The sequence below is a fragment of the Lepisosteus platostomus genome, chromosome 9, assembly GCF_059453375.1.
Source record: "Lepisosteus platostomus isolate fLepPlt1 chromosome 9, fLepPlt1.hap1, whole genome shotgun sequence".
Taxonomy (NCBI): Eukaryota; Metazoa; Chordata; class Actinopteri; order Semionotiformes; family Lepisosteidae; genus Lepisosteus; species Lepisosteus platostomus.
In genome coordinates, this window is record NC_142619.1 from 28494359 (window position 1) to 28511787 (window position 17429).

The 17429-nt window shown below is 38.0% G+C and overlaps 1 protein-coding gene across 2 annotated transcripts in view; it reads left to right on the forward strand.

Annotated features, from left to right (window-relative positions):
• cpm (carboxypeptidase M) overlaps window positions 1–17429 on the forward strand; it is a 41569-nt gene that overhangs the window by 10569 nt on the left and 13571 nt on the right. For both annotated transcript variants that reach the window (XR_015941121.1, XM_088644597.1), the window contains exons 3-4: window positions 1611–1708; window positions 12946–13115. Coding sequence is in view for 1 of the 2 variants with exons in the window: in XM_088644597.1 (XP_088500723.1) it covers window positions 1611–1708; window positions 12946–13115 (268 nt within the window). In the remaining variant the exon portion in view is untranslated. The remainder of the gene's footprint in view (window positions 1–1610; window positions 1709–12945; window positions 13116–17429) is intronic.

The following is a 17429-nucleotide window of genomic DNA, read 5'->3' on the forward strand; positions in this document are numbered from 1 at the left end:
TGCCAGCTTGAACTGAAGAGTCACTAGCGTCCCGTCTCTGCCATCCTGTCTCTGGCTTGCCTATAAAGCTCTGCCAGATTGTGCACTTGTGAAATGGACCAATGTCCACTAGAGAGCTAAGCTAAGTACCATGTAATCTCCTTCAGGGCCCCCGTCGCCCGAGGTGAATGAGTATTAATCTGGGAACCACCTGTCCCTGTGCCTCTTCCTCTTGATTAAATGCCTCTCATTCTCTCTTCTCCATGTCAGGGAGCCCGGTATTCCACAAATTTCAGGTAGAGCTGGTACTTTAGATCTAAGAACAGTACTGGCTGTAGCTTAGAACATTACAAAGCTACTACTGCTTGCGAATGCTCCACCACAGTACCCAAACAAGGGCTGTACTTTAGTGGAGTCCCCTCCTGTAAGATGCTTTGAGAACATTTGGATCATACAAAATACAAGGGATTCTTACAATTATTTTCACAAATGTTTTTCTACTTACGATGTATTTAATAACCAATTTAACATTGCTGTTTTTGTCCTCAACAGAACCTTTTCTGTTCTAAGAAGCAATTGCTTCACAGAACTCCTGTCTGTTATGCAGTGTCCTTGTCTATAAAATATTATTTTTTCATTGGTTTCATGAGAGGGATTTTTTTTTTTAGTTGAGGCCAAGATTAGCTTCTCTAGGTTCCATTTTACATGATATTTTATGTGATTTGAATTCTGGTTTGCAGGTGAACGGTGGTCGTGTGGCTCAATGCTAATCCTCTTAATAATGGGAAAGAATGTGTGAAAATACTTGCATTTTACAAGCACATTTTTTATTCCATTCTGCCATTCTTATAGCTTATTTCAAGGGATGCTTCACAGTTTAGTTTAACACGCACTTCGGCACAATTTCAGGACCCCTGACACAGAAGTGTAAAATCTGTAGAAGTTTAAATTTAATGGCAAAAAACTGCCTCAGTTTATTTTTCTTTGGTCTAGAATTAGTGTTTTACAGTTCAAAAGTAAGAAGTCAGTAGGTTTCAAACAGCTTTCAAAACTCCTAAAACAACTCGTAAAAGGAACATGGACACATCCATGAACCTGAACCGAATAAAACACTGGCTATACTATCTTGTGGTATTGTTAAACTTCGACTAAAGTCTTTTTCCAGGTTGGAGGAAACAGTCATAGCTGTTGTTCCACACTTGTCAATTTAAATAATGAACAAGCAGAATAAGGTGCTTTTTCCCTTTGGCCAAGCATACCAGCATGTCTCCGAAATTACCTCCGGCTGACATACACAGTATAGCAAGCTCAGACTCGTCACGTTCAATTGAAGTGTACAGACATTCTTCACACAGTCTCAGGAGAGATGAGGATTGATGAAGTAGAGTGTTGGGTCTTGGCTCAGTTTTGGTGTGCAGATCATACCTAATTGCAAACATCACACAGTGCAGAGTCATCCAAAAGGAAGTGGTAAAAGACATTCTGGGTTCTGCATTCGCACGTCTAGAGAAATTCTTTTCAATATACTGTAGAGAATGAGACAATAATGTGTCAGTGTTTTCTAAATGAGTATCCTGACTATATCTTAAAGGGCAAGGTCCGATATCTGGGGTGTTTTTCTTGTTTTTCAGGAAGGGACCTCTGGGTTCTCGTTCTTGGAAGATTCCCAACCCAACACAAGATTGGGATCCCGGAGTTCAAGTACGTGGGTAACATGCATGGCAATGAGGTAGGCGCTGTGGACGTACTGAACATTTTTATAGAAAAGGTCAGAAGGAGACCAATGTTAAAATGTAAATGCTTACATTAACATTTCTGCAAAAGCATATGAACGGGCTTACAAACATCAAGAATACTAGCAATATGTTAACCAGAACATGGGACGAAAGACAACTATACAGCAACACATTTGTCAGAGACAGACTGTGTAAGGCATGCACCGGCACAGGATTTGTGAAGGGATGGCTGTGATAACAGTCTTATAAATTCTCAGTTAATCCTGAGAAGGACTGCTGTTGAGAACTGGTAATGCGATTACTAAACAACAGAGCACAACTCCATTTCTCTCATCGTCTGACACCTGTGAGGCTGCAGACCTTGTCTCTTGAAAAAATTGAATGAAGACGCATGTAAGATTGAGGCGGGCTATAATATTTTGGATATTTTGAGTTTTATTAGCTGTATCAAATATCAAAATAGCCACACTGAAGCTGAACACTTCCTCTTTAGAATTCTCAGCATTCAAAATAGGGTTGGAGAATCTAAAGGAGACAGAAATGATTTCCAAACTCCTAAAAAATGTGGAAACTCCACATCTGTGGTATAAGAAACACAATCTTTGTGCTGTGCTGGGATTAAAAGGATCACGCATTGGATTTTAAATAAATAAGACCCTGATCATACTTCCTTCCAACATACAGACCAGAATTAAAACTGTTGGAATGATCAAGGGCAAAAAATAATATCCCTGACACCAAGGAGTGAAAACAGACATACTATTTTTAACCTGCCAAGGTAAACTACTCTCCTCTGAAGTCTCCAGAGGGAGCATAGATACACAGGAAATTAATTTATTAAGAATTTGTGGAGCAATAATTTATGTATTACAACATCTATTATGTAATAGAATTAGCTAGATTGAGTTTACTCAATGATACATTTTTTGAGCTCTTATGATTTAAATTGGTTGCACACATGCATCTCTTACAATGTTATTTAAATGTATGTTACATTGAAATGGGCCTATTTTTCTTTTTCTGCCTTTTGTATAATGAACATAAAACTAATGTTTGTGTTTCTGGAGGCAAATATACTAACGGTAATAAGTAAGGTGTTTTAGAACTTTGATGTGGACTAGGCCAAGAGCAGTAAGAAAAACATAAAATCTTTTTTATTCTTTGTTTCAGTACACACATAGATGTAGTTCTAGGAGTCAGTCTGCCTAACAGGAAAAAACACAGTTAAATTAAAATTATCCAGCTCTGTGCGACCTTAAGATATGAAATTGAACACTGAATTCTAATACTCTTCCTTGGCATTACTGCAAGTTCGTTTATATTTGAGTCTGCAGCGTGATTCCAGAATTATTTTGTGTCCACTTTCTGAATGAACTGGAATCATTCTAAATGTGGATTAAGCTCTTTCTCAAAATAATGACTGCAGTTAACAGGTCAGGAGTGATAACTACTAGTGATAACTTGTGGAGACGAAATGCAGGACTTGGAAAAAAATACAGTCTGAACAGATGAAGGCATTTTGTTTTCTGTCTGAATAATCCTCTATATGACCTGAAGGAGAAATGTATTTCTGTCAGTTTTAACAACCCCTGTGCATAATCTTCTGTTGTAAGCATGATAATACCCGGCTTTTCAACTTTTTGTATAATAGTTACAGTTTGTTTTTTTAGTCAAATGCGTTACTTTTCAGGAGTTGCCTGCATAAGGGAGCTATTTGTCACGAAGAATAATCCTAGCTGGTGAGCACTTAGAGTGGTCAGTGTAGCTGGATTAGGAGTTCAAGGTGCTCTTAACCCTGACAGTAAGGAATGCCTTGAGTATGAGGGCATTTTCCCTTTACAAATCAAAAGGTGATCTGCCTTCTGGTGCAGACGCCTTAAGAATTTCAGACTCTCTGTGTATATTTCAACATATTTCAAAGTACTTCTTGCTATGAAACTTGCATTACAGTATATCATGCTTTTATACTTTTTTTGGCTTATAGTTACATTTTGTTACTAGTTTGAAAGTGAAATATATTAAGAACATCCTATTCATCCTATTTAGTGGCACTAGCCAGTAAATCACCATTATTTATTGTTTCATTTTTGTAAAATTAACCAAAACCATAATCTGATTTACAGCTTAATGTACACTAAATAAGACCAATACATCTTTACATGATTACAAAACACTAAAAGAACTTTACAGAGTGTTAATTTAAAGGTATAATGCCAAAAACAGTAACAAACACAGCAGTAAGAATAGAAACACCCACTTTATAAAAAGCTAAGCTATAAAAATAAATCTCGAGTCTAAACTTAAAATGCCCAGCAAAGTCTTTGAGTTTGTGCGTATGCACTAAAACTACATTATTCACCTCACCCTATGGAATTTGGAACACCACAAATCACAGGGGGGAGCCTCTTTTGTCATTAATTTGAGTACCATTCCATTAAATTCTTCAAAAGCAATCAGAATCTTAATCTCAGGCAGCCAGTCACCAGTGGAAGATGCCAGCATGAGAGTAAACTTTTTTTGTTCTAGCAAGGGCTCGAGAATTCTGTAGCACCTGCAGCCGATAGCGCGGCGTGGCTTACACACCCAGGGGCGAGTGGATTTCTAGGGACGTTCCACACACAGCCGTAAGGTAACAGCTTCCAGGGCCAGGGATCACCAACCACAAACCACAAAAGAAAACTTACACTTCTCAGAGTGTCACACTCCATAAAGGGCTGGACAGCTAAGCACCTTGAGGGCAAAGTCTCTTTTCCGGAAACGTCCGTGTCAAGTGGCCACAGGCTGGGCTGACCGTCCCCTCCTTGCTCTCCTCTCCCTCTGGTGTGGCACGTGACAGAGGCCCTGCTAGCAGAGGTCAACAGACAACCTGAAAGCCTCTGCCGGGTTTCAAATGGTTTCAGATCCCAGTTGAACATGATTCCTAAAGGATGTAGCTTTACTTAACCTTAACTCCCTTCAATCCTCTGTTCTTGAATGAAAACAGGAATAGTTCAATTTTTCCTTAACTGTGATAAAACCTCTCTTTGAGAAAACTTAACCTGGTTAGCCCTTACTGTACCTTTCTCGCTGAGGTACTGTATTTGAAAAATTTAGTGCTTAAATAATGGAGTATTTGGTAGCTGATAATATCCTTGAAAAAGTTCAATCTATAGCATAGAACCACCTAACAAATGGACTTACTGATGAATGCAGATTCAAAACTGCCTCCATCCTGGTTTTGTTGGATCTTAGTAGATCATGCTACTGTAATAATTCTTCTCAGAAAATTTAATTTAATTTTCTCGGGTGAGTCTGCATCATGTTTAGCAAATATTATCTGTGGTGTCCAGCAATATTCTTTTCTTGATCCAATTAATATTATTTATGTTACCTCTATGATCTATGATGGATTATCTAGACCAATGATATACAATATACAGGGGCTAGTTTGATCCAAATTCTATTCTAATACATCATAGATCTAAAACATTGTTATATCTTCAAGAAAATCTCAATAAAATACAAAGATAAACTGATTATAAATGTCTCACTAGATATTTTAACACAAAGGCGTATGATTCAATTCTAATAAGACAGAGCTTGATAGTAGGTTCTAGGCAACAAACTGACATGTCAGGAACGACGTACTGTAGGAGCCTTAACTGCCCATTGTAAAAAGTGAAGTTAGAAATTCAGAACTATTTTGCGACTTGCGTATTGATAAAATACAAAGCTATCATGTCAGGAAAGACATAGGAGCCTTAACTGCCCATTGTAAGAAGTGAAGTTAGAAATTCAGAACTATGTTGTGACTTGCATATTGATCAAATACAAAGTTATCCCTAATTACTTTGGCAATACTGTTAAAATGAGGTTTGTGTCACTGGCAGATGACATAAGCTTATACTTTTATTCAGCCTGGATTCTTGTAATAACCCTTTTACTGACCTGACACTGGTGGTAAGTGAAAACAAGATGGAGTCTCTTGTCTGAACCACATTCTCCCAGAGAGCAATGGAGAATAGCTTGCTGGTTGCTAGTAGCTAATTAGTTGGAGTATAAAGCTGTTCCTTGAATGAAGCCAGGGAATTGTCTTCAAATACTTCAATAATTCACAGTATTGTCTTCAAAAACATGGTAGCTTGTTCTAGAGTGCCTTAACCCTTTGTGTAAAAAAGCATCTCCGTTTTAAATGCATCCCCTCACTATTTCTACTCGTGCCCTCTGGTCTGTATTTCACAGAGCATACTGGAGACATTTGCTGGGTTGATGTCGTCAAAAGCCTTGGAGGACTTTGAGTACTTGAATCAGCCAGAACCCACATAGACTTCTGTGTCCAAGTCTAAAGTCATCCAGTTCTTTTAGCCTGTCAGTGTAGGACAGTCCTTTAGATTTCTTGTATTTGTAGTCTTGAAGCTCAACGTTTCTGCTGTTTTCTGACTTTCCCTTTTCATTTGACAGATAGATTCATTTATCCAAGGGGCATGTAACATCATCATGAAATCAACTATTTGATGATAGATGACATGATATTGTGAGGCCCCGTGTTCTTGGGGGGCATGAAGAAAACTTGCAAAAAATAAAAGTGATCAGAGACAGTAAAAGTAAAAGTGTGCACGTATAAACGTTACAGGTTTACTAGGTGTAAAATATGCACATTATTAACACTTTATTATAATTACGAGTGGACCTAATAACCACCACAAATCCAGAGATTCCAAAAAACCAATGCCCCTTGAATGTATATACCAAATTATAAATTCAAATCTCAAAGTAAAAGAATACTGTTGGAATTGTTATGACATAAAACAGGAAGGTATTCAGCAAATTCTTTTAGGACTAATTGACCAGACTTAGGTGAGCAGTAAATTATCATTGGAAGAAATAGCATTTGGTTTTTTTTTTAACAATAATGACATATGTTCAAACATAGAAAACTCTTCAATGTACACAAAGTCTGTTTAAAATTGTAGCAAAACAGAAGCTAGGAAATGCATAGAAATGAGCTCTTAGTGTGCCTGGAACTACTGCATGTATGAGGTTAGGCTTAGGGTTGGTGAATGACTGAAACCAGATGGCTGTAAAAAATGTGAATGCGTTTTTAGATCAAGGAGAACTATTTTTTTAATGGAACCTTTGAGTTTCTTTGACAATTTTATTTTTTGACTTTTCCTGTGACTGACATTAGGTATTAGGCTATGCAGAGTACTACAGAAAAAAAAAAAACTTTAGCAAAATGTTTCAATTGTGGCCAAAAAACCATTGAAACATGCTTATTTTGGCCATTTTAAAGAACTTGGTAAGCTTCTTTTCTTTTGAACTTTGATAGAAATTTTAACCCTAACCCTAGGCAGACTCCTTTTGGTCCCCTATATTCATTACTATAAAAATACTGATTTTGCCATATCAGGACATTTAATGTGTGAAATCTTGAAAAGTCTTGCTTCAACCATTCCAAAATCACCACAAAGTCACAATCTATTATCTTGATATTTTTCCTGTATGTGAGTTACTGATTGAATACATCCATTGAATTAAAGTGTACCTGAAGCGCTAGCAAGTTTTCAGCACTCATATGTACTGTATGGAGTTAGGGTTAGAGAAAGACTGAAACCAGATGACTGTAAACAACGTGAAAGCGTTTTTAGTTCAAGGATAATTGTTTTTTTTATGGAACCTTTGAGTTTCTTTGACATTTTTAGTTTTTTGCTTTTTCTGTCACTGGTCTTCACATATAGCAGATAATCACATTCTTATTCTTATTAGTAAAACGAATTTGCAGTTATTAAAATTATAGCAAAGTTTAGTTTCCAGTAACACCTTTGATATTGTTTAGCTAATTCTTTACTTTGTTTTGAGAAAAAGCACTCAGAAAAAGCTGTCTGACTAAAACTTGTTCTATGTCAGTGTGAACAGCCTCTGCCCTTATTGACCTCCCCTACTGTATGTATCACTTGCTGAACAAAGATCTGATAATATTCATAAGTGGTAGAGCTCCGAGACCATGCAAATACCTAATAAGAAGTCTAGCATAACATTACTTATCAGAATTGTATTTAATTGTCTGCTTACAAAGTTACCATGAAATGACCTCATTCTAAATAAAACCTTAGCACTGAGCTCTGTGTATTTGTAGGTCTCATTGTTTTTGTATATCCAAATGGAATGAATTGTAGATGTAGTGCCTCAGAATAATTTTTTCCTGCTTTATTCAAAAGTTCCCTATCATGAGAGGTTTGCTTCTGTCTGAGTGGTAACTGGAGCAAAGGACCAATGAAGTCTTCTTCAAGGGCACTCATGGCCATGAAAATCTGGTCAAACGTCAGTCAATTATGTTTGTGTGGATTTTTTAATCTAAGGGATGAGCAGTATAAATCTGCAATCTAATGCTGTGGAATGAGTTTGATACTCATTTCTACTGTGATTGGCGATGTCTAAAGTTAACTTGCCTGTTGATGATTTATTCCTGATCCTTGAGCTTGGAAAATAGGTTAAAAATTATTACATGTCCTTCAGTTAAGTCTTCAGATTGTTTAAACATAGTTTCATTTAGCTTTGCTGTCTTTCATTAATGTGCAACTCTGGGGCATGGCAGTTGGCACTGCTCGCTTGGAGTTCTTGAGTCAAGGGGTCCTGGCTGGACTGGAGCCGTGTCTGTCTGGACTGTACATGCTCTCCCCAGCTTTGCATGTGTTGTTGCTCTGAGTGACTCAATTTCCATTCACCTTCCAAAGATAGGGGAAGGTGACTCCTATAAATTACAGTTCATCAATGTCTGTAATTGCCCTTGTGTGCTTACAGTACAGTCTATGAGTAAGTATGTGTTCATTTACATTTGTTCCCCTAAAATGAGAGGACTATGTACACACAGTGCTGTGATTCCTATATGGTTCACCCAGTATAGATGTAAATACCCTCGTATTAACTGACATTCTGAACTTTAACCTCATTGTTTCATTTCAAATCCAATGTGCTGGAGTACAGAGCCAAAACAACAAAAAGTGTGTCACTGTCCAAATACTTACAGACTGCACTGTACAGTATGTGCCCTGTGATGGACTGGTAACCATCCCACTCTTAAACCTATACTTTTTGGACCCTTAGCAGAAAAAAAAGTGAGTTTGTGAAATGAACGATGGACATCATTCATGATATGTGTCCTGTGTAGGTAAACATCTTGTTTCAGACAAATTAAACTATTATTCATTTTATACTTTTGTAAGTCATACTTCCTTTTAATTTGCCTGTATAGATGTACAGTAGGAAGTGGCAATAGTGGCACCTTAATTCTGCTAATTTCATTCAGATGCCTGATTTTTTATTTGTAAGAGGGCCGAAGTTTCAGACAAAATGAACATCCTTGTCGGAATTACAATTCCCAGAAGGCTGTGGGGAATAAGATAATGGCCAAAGAATTGGTCAGGTGGTCATTGGAAAGCCAGAAAGCAGAAGCTTCCAGGGTCGGTCTGTCTGCTATCTGGGGACAGAGGGCAGGTCCTCTGCAGTGCAGATTCACCCAAAGAAAGAAGTCTGAAGAAGTGACTGACCAAATGACCACAAACTGAGCATAATCTCAGTAAACATCTTAGCAGCCTGGTAGTATTTTCAGAGATCGACTTCAAAGAAATCTAAGTACAAACTTAAAGACAGTCTCATGTTTTGATTTGTATTGGTTGTTTATTTTCCCGCTGTGTAGATGAAGGACTGTTTTTGTACCTTACAGAACTTGAGTGTTTATTTTCCTGATTCTGCCTATTTTAAAGATCCTGTTATGGCACTCCAACCCCTGGGTGTGTCACAGCTTATACTGAAAATTAACAGGCCTTCAAAGACATACAGTATAGTATGATTCCACACAGCCTCAGCTCAACAAAGGCACCTGAAGAGGTTTTCTTAAATGCTCATTTCTGATCGATTACTTAGCACTTTTCTAAAGATAACATGCGATTCAGTCTTAACAAACAAAAAACAGTGAATGTTTTTTTTTAGTTGTGTCTGAAGATCAAAAGGAATGTCTTTACATGAGACAGACACAGATAAGTACAGTATGTTCATTCAGGATGATCATATACCATTTCAGGTTTGTCTGTTAGTGTTTGTTTTTAATTTAAAACTAAAATAAAAGTGAACCTTCCTTTATGAGTCACTATCTGGTTAATGATTTTTCTGAAAGAGCATGTTATTTTCTTTGAACCTGGCTGCACATTTCAGTGTTGGGATGGGGAAGATGCAGAAGGTCAGTGGGATTCAGAACATTGTTTCTTGGCTGCTATGTCAAGAGCTACCAAGTAGGCCGGGAGGGTCTTGCAGATTTTAACCATGACCTACAAATTCAGAAGGACTCAAATTTAAGAGGAAGAAAAATGAATCCATAGAAAATCTGAAACAAAATGTCAAAGGACCAGGTAATTAAGTGCTTATGCACATAGAAGCTACTGGATTCACAGGAGACTGTGATATTGTAATGACTGAAACATGGCTAGCAGAGAGAGATGGTGATGAATACAGCTTTTGTGGATACAAAGCCTTCCAAAGAGACAGGAAAGATAGAAGAGGTGAAACACAGAATTATACCTAAAAACCTTTTACTCACTGGATTTCAACCAGGGGTCTCCAAATCTGTATGGATCAGACTTATAAAACAGTTCAAAGGGCTCTATGTAAGGAGTGTGCTACAGACCATTCAATCCACATATTAATATTACTGTAGTTTTACATAGTAAAATCAGGGATGCATATAGAAAGGAAATGTTATTTTTGATGTGTAGACGGGGAAAACCCATCAGGAATGTCAGCGGCTGAAAGTGAAATGGTAATGGCTACCATTTGCTTCCGCGCCTAATTTGTCAGTACACCTACAAGAGGGAATGATTGTATTGAAGTAGTTTATGTCAAAACGTCTAGACAGAGTAACCAATACTGTGGTGAGAACCACTGGGGAATTGTGACTGTGTGTTAGTAGTCTTTGAAGTGTATTCTGAAACGGTACAGTCAGGGTCCAAAACAACGGTTACACTTGCTAGTAAGTGGCAGACTATGAAGCACTGAGTTAAAACAACAGTACAACAGAATAGGATAGTAAAAATATGGTATATTTCTAGAGCAGAAAATGTATACTGATAATTTAAAGACATTCCTTGCAACAGGGAGCACATTTGTCCCAGGAGTAAGCAAATCAAAGAATAGGAAGCACAGGCACAAATGGTATAATAAATCATTTAAGACAAATGTACAGAGAAAGGGAATATAATGAACTATAAGCACAAGTCAAAAGTACAGTAGAAGGGCAGAGAGAGAGAAAAAATGTTGCATTGTGGCTAAAGTCAAAGTCAAGTTTAAAGGCTAGTTTTTTTTTTTTAACAAGTACACAAGCAAATGACCAGTAAAGGATTAGGTAAAGTGTCTCAATGATGATAAAGGGAAGTGGGTTTGACAATGAGAGGGAACTGGCAGGTGGATTACATCAATATTCACTCAGGAGTCCAGCTGACTGGACAGTTGCTATTGTTCTCATCCAAAATTGAACTCTTCCAAAAATGTAATTATAAATTGATAAATGTCACTTCTGGTAAATGTAACGTTATAGAAATGATAACTAGAAATAAACTAGAGGGTCATTTGTAGGTATAGGATTCTGGTCTGTGTGGATTGCCTAACTAATTTGTTATAGTCCTTTAAACAAGCAAAAGCGGGACCTGTAATGGGATAGGAGCACATGACTTGGTATATGTAGATTTTCAGAAGGCTTTGGACAGAGTTCCTTATAAAAGATTTATGCAAATTTTAAACATCGAACTAAATGCATGTATAGTAATCAGTCTAGAGACGAGTGGCTGGGTACATTCTTAGCTCAAAGAAATCTAGAAGGCTAAAAGAGGTAAATCTTTCTAGTCTTGAACAGAGAAGAATATGAGGCAACCTGATTCATGCTTTCAGAATCCTCAAAGGCCCTGCCGAAGTCAAGCCAGTGGACTGGAGCAGCAGTTAGACACCAAACAGAGGAATCAAATGAAAAGTACAGGGCAAGCCTATTTAAAACAGAGCAAGAGGCACTTCTTTACCCAAAGGGTTGTCTGCTATGGCATGGTAAATATGAGAAATTGCAAAGGAAGATGTTTAAGTTATAACTTGACAAAATGTGTTTATCATTTTTTCATTCCTTGTTGGACATTTTTCCATGATTCTTGGTTGTTTCTCCTTAAATTATCAGAACCCACTGTTCCAACACAAATACCACAGCAGACACATGGAAGTCCAATTGCTTTACACATAAGTACTCAGCTGTCCATGTGCTTGACCTTTATTTCTACAAAGGAACAGGTAATGGGTTTATTCCATGCTGAAAAGAAAAGAAAGGAAACATAATGTTTCAGCTATGGAGTCTTCTTCAGGTGTGAGCTAGACACACCTCACACCTCACACTTGAAGAAGGCTCCACAGCCCAAACGTTGTGTTTCTTTTCTTTTCAGCATGGAATAAACGTTTACTTGTTCCTTTGCAGCCTACACATGCTGACACAGCTCCCTTCTTGGAACTATTTATTTCTACATATTGCTACAGATTTCCGAGACCCTGTGAATCTGCAAGGCAGTTAAGAATCTAAGGAAAACATTAAAATAAGCATCAAATAAGAAGCAAAATAACCACAAGGATATGCAGTTAGACTACATGAAAACCTCTTCATTAACTTGGTCCATTGAACACATTAGCCCAGCATTTTCTTGGTGACCAGACCATGCTTGCTTGCGCTCAAGCAGAAGCAGAATATTGGTACAAATTAACTTGCTGGCAGAAGGAAGAGACAAATTTGTACCAGATCATGGTCGCATAGTGTCTTTTCCACTTGATTATCCATCTATCCATTTTCTAACCACTTCATCCAATTTGGGGTGGCAGGGGAGCCCATCCCTGCAATCAACGGGCACAAAATGGGGTACACCCTGGAAGCCACTTAACCTACCAGTATGTCTTTGGACTGTGGGAAGAAACCAGAGCGCCCATGGAGGAAACCCACGCTGACATGGGAAGAATATACAAACTCCACACTGATAGTACGACAGGAATTGAACTCAGGGCCCAATATTGCAAGGCAGCAATGCTAACCACTGCACTGCCATGCTGCACCGAAAGGATTACATGAATTAAAAAAAAACTAACAGCAGGTGATTGTACTTGGCTTTTGGCAGATGGCATGTATTGTATAGGCCTGTATTGTTCCCCCTCTAACAGCTCTGTGTGTGTGCGTGTTCAGGTGGTGGGGAGAGTGTTGCTGCTTCATTTGATAAACCATCTCACGTCGAACTACATGACAGACCCCATCGTCACCAAGCTCATTGACAGCAGCCGCATCCACATCCTGCCTTCCATGAACCCTGACGGGTTTGAGGCCTCCAGCCACGACTGCGTGTATTCTGTGGGAAGGTGAGAAACGCCATGTGCAGCGCGTAGCTTCCACTGAAAAGCTGCTTGGAAGATGCCGTGAAGTGGTCTACAGTGAAGTTCTATGGCTGTTACCAAGTGCCATTGGTTTGATTCTAAAGCCTTCCACTGGGTTCATGCCTGCTTCTGGACAGAGCACAAAAAATACTTTTACACTCACCAAACACACATCTTTTACACACTCTATAGTTATTATGAGCCATTATCTGAAGAAAGTACCTAGTAATAGTTTAAATGTCAAAATGCTCCTTGGAACAATTTGTTCTGATTTGGGGATCTCACTCAAGGCAAGAGCAATAGGGGGCTGGAGGGTGAAATGGTGGTGAGCAGTGAGCTCAGACGTTTCTGAAGAGCTGGGAACTGAAGGTACCACAAAGTCTGCCGGTGTTGTGATGGACTGAAACCAATTACCATCATACCTGTTTCTTTCGTGAACGTCATGGAAAACCTTAATTGAAGGAAAAATGTGGCCATGAAAAATGAAAGCACCTTTGGCTTTGATGATATATTGGATTTACTGGCATGATTTATGTACCCTACAGCACCCTACTCTGTGACAACAACACAAACTAGAGTTCTTTAGGTTATGAGAAAAGGCTCATCTTAAACTGAAGGCAGCTTACAGGTATAACACGGAAATAACAGAAATGAGAAGATTTAGCAAAACCAAGGCTGAAAACATAATGACATTGGATAAACAACTATTTTAAAAGTCTCTGGCTTTGTACTTTATGGTTTACGCTTTCTAGCTGTTAAAGAGCACATCAACACTATTCTGTTTTCATTGAAGTCAGCCAGCCATGACTTCAGCTCTTTGCATGAAAGCTATAGTAATAACAATGGTGACCCCAACACAAAAGTTTTTGTATTACCTTAAACACAGTGAATGCTAAAAGCTTTATGTAGGTGTGTGTCAAGGCCAGCTGCTGAGATCAACCTGTTTAGAAGCCTGATAAGAACTGACCTGATAAGAGGATGCTGTTTTTTGTCACATGCTGGTGTAAACTGTGCAATGTTTACATCTCATTGTTTATAATAGTCCTGTACTGGAACAAAAATGTCTTGGTTGGGATGCAACCATGTCTATCAGGATATTTCATTAGGAGTTGATAAGCTTTCTTGGACACGATACACAAATGATACAAAGAGAGCTGAAATTACATTTTCCCATTGTCCACACACACGTTTGTCAGGACATTTCTTATCCTGATGTGGGACAAAGCAGGCCAGAGTCTATCCCAGAAGGCAGGGCTGATAGCACCACAAAAGCTCTCCCACTGTTTACAACAGCAGCTGTAGCTAGCTGTTAGTTATTATTGAACACAAACCATCTTGTTCTTCCCACCTAGATCAGCCATTTGGTTTTCATGCTTCTCAGTGCTTGACCATCAAATCACAAACCTCATTTCGATTGTTTTCAGGCTGAAAACCGACAGTTAAGACTCCTTGTAGACAGAGACTAATCTGATTACAGAGTTAGTCAAAATGATTTGACATAGTCCTGCACAAATTCATTTGTGCATTACATGAACATTACGTTCGAGGCAGACATTACAATCTATACTCATCCCTATGTTTTGTTGCAGAACAATTTTTTTTTCAGCTAAATCCTAGACATTCAGGTTTTTATGTACAACTACTGATCACCTTGGAATGAAACTGGGATACAGTGTAACAGTGACTCTATAATGATTACATTTTGCTTCAGCATCAAATCTTGCACTTGAGCAGAAGCAGATTATTGTATAAGCAAAGGCTTATGCAAGTTCCAGTCTCTAGTCTTGCTAAAAAGACGTATCAAAAGTAAATAATGAGATTTGTATCCTGAAGAGCTGTTACAGTTTGAAGAAATGTCATCTTAACATCTTAAACCCGGCTTCAATCAATCACTTAATTAATCAATGACTAGTGCCAGCTTGCATCGTTCTGTTCGTCTGGTCCTGTTGACAGCTGTCATCCACAATGAAAAGGAGTGGTTACACTGAAAGGACACAGTGCACAACCCCACAGGTCAGGGCTGCTAACAGATGGGGCAACCCCAGAGGATCATGTACTGTTCTCAGTAGCAGCGCAACAAGGCTGTGTCCTCGCACCTGAGCTGCCCTTTGTGCTTCTGTGATGAGCCATTCAAACAGCTGCACACAGAAAAGCACATGGTCCTTTGGAAATGTTGGAATTTCTAAATGATTCTTCCTGTCACATACAGCCAAAGCCCTGACAACCTAATTTAGGGAATTTAGAATTACATGAAAAGAACTGTAAAAAAGTATAGGAAAAAGACTGACTGACGAAATGCAGAATACCACTTTCAGAAAATACTTTAATTCGGCAAAACCTCTTTCATAAAGTGATCTGGGGGAGTCAGGAAATATATTTTCTTCTCTTCTTCAAGTTCATTCAGTGAAATAGTCTTACCCTTCAATAAAGTCTTTTTGAATATAAGCAAGATATATAAGACATCTAAGATATGTAGAAAACAGAAAGCTGTAGGTTCTTGGTTTCTGCTATGAGGTACTTCACTTAGAATTTTGCTGAGCGGTTTTGATTTTTGATCTGAAAATGATGGTACCCTATAATTTGGAAGCACACAATAAACCTGCAACAGAACATGAAATTCACCACAACCACAAGAAGTGGGCTCACATGTGGTGGGTCAATTACAGTTTCTTGTGGAACATAAAATCTTCTAATAATCATTTAAACACACTATTTTATTTTTGTGCAATGTTGTCACTGGGGAAACAATCTCTCTCTCTAACCATGGAAAAACACATCAGGGAATAATTAGATAATAACTGTGAGTATGATATTGTCCCCTCTCTGTACGTAACTACTACACATGAGCTTCTGAACCACAAAAACACACCCAACAGCCTGCCACATAAATACAGAAATAGACATGCACACACCACACCCAGTCTCTTGAAATGGTTTAGGTTCTCCTGCTTAAAAGACACTGAACTGTCTAAGTAAAAAAGTTCTTCACCCTTTATTTCCTATTCAAGAGTTGGAGTTGATAATAATGATGATAATAACAGTGATGGTATTTAGGATAATAAGACCAATTTTCTAATCAAAACGTGAAACAGAAGTTCAAAAATATTGTATACTGACAAAATTAACACAGTTAACAGTAAAATGAAATTATATGTTAATAGCTGTAATAAAAAGATTATTAAGCAGGTTTTTAAATGTTTGCAACTGCAAAGACACACAAGAGAATGCTCTGATCATTGTGCAGAACATGTCTTAGGTAAAATAAGATGACCTGAAACAAAGAATCTCAGATTAAGTGCTGGACTATTCTGATGCAGTAAGTCCTTAGGGTTACATGGAGTTAATTAAAATGAGCTCTTAAATAATGTCATATGTTTAAGATTTACAGTGTTGATGTTTTCTTAATGGCACTGTCTATATTCATTTTGACATTCACTGCAGTAAATCAGTAGAATTTTGTCACTTTCTATAAACAAGCATTACTGAGCGTGAACACTTTATCACTCATCTGACTTCATAGTGTTTAATTCATCCATCTTCACATATACAGTATGTCTTAATAGAAATCTTAGCAGAGGGGCCTATGCCACATGAGAAGGATTTTAATTGTGGGCCTGTAAGAGATTTTAGTAAAGTTCAAACCTATAACATATTAGAAAGGAAAACTACCATAAAGCTGTTTATGGCAAACAATAAGTAATTTAAAGGACTACCTGTTTTCTATTTGTTTATTTCCATCTCCTCTAAAGAAATACCTGCTTGTGTCATTAATGATAATTGATATAAATTATGTAAATTGATCTTTTGCTCCTCTACTCAAGAAAAATGATGACATTTCCGAGACAGAGTACAAAACAAACAAAAAAAACGTCAGTCATTCATTTGGACAAATCTTTTAATTAAACAGACTTACATTTGTATTCTTTCATACTTCTGGTGGCTAAAGTATATATGTCACCAAAACCTGAGCAAGTACTTTGCTCAAGCGCACAACAGCAGTGCTCTGCCTGCAACCACAACCTTCTAGTTACAAATCCAGAGCTCTAACTACTCCTTAACGCAGCAAGTGCTGAAGTGAGACATACTGTCCACTACCTCCCCAGGAATTTGGGTGCAAGCTGCTCTGGTGAAGAATGAGCTGCTTGCTGATCCTGATTAATACAGATCCCTCTATTGTGTATTAACCTTGTCAGGCAGGAGCACTGAAATGGAACTAAGTGGAATGGAAATGGGTATTTACTGCTCTCATCTTTTACTCAGCACTGTCAACCTTTAAATATAATGGAAAACGTTCTTACT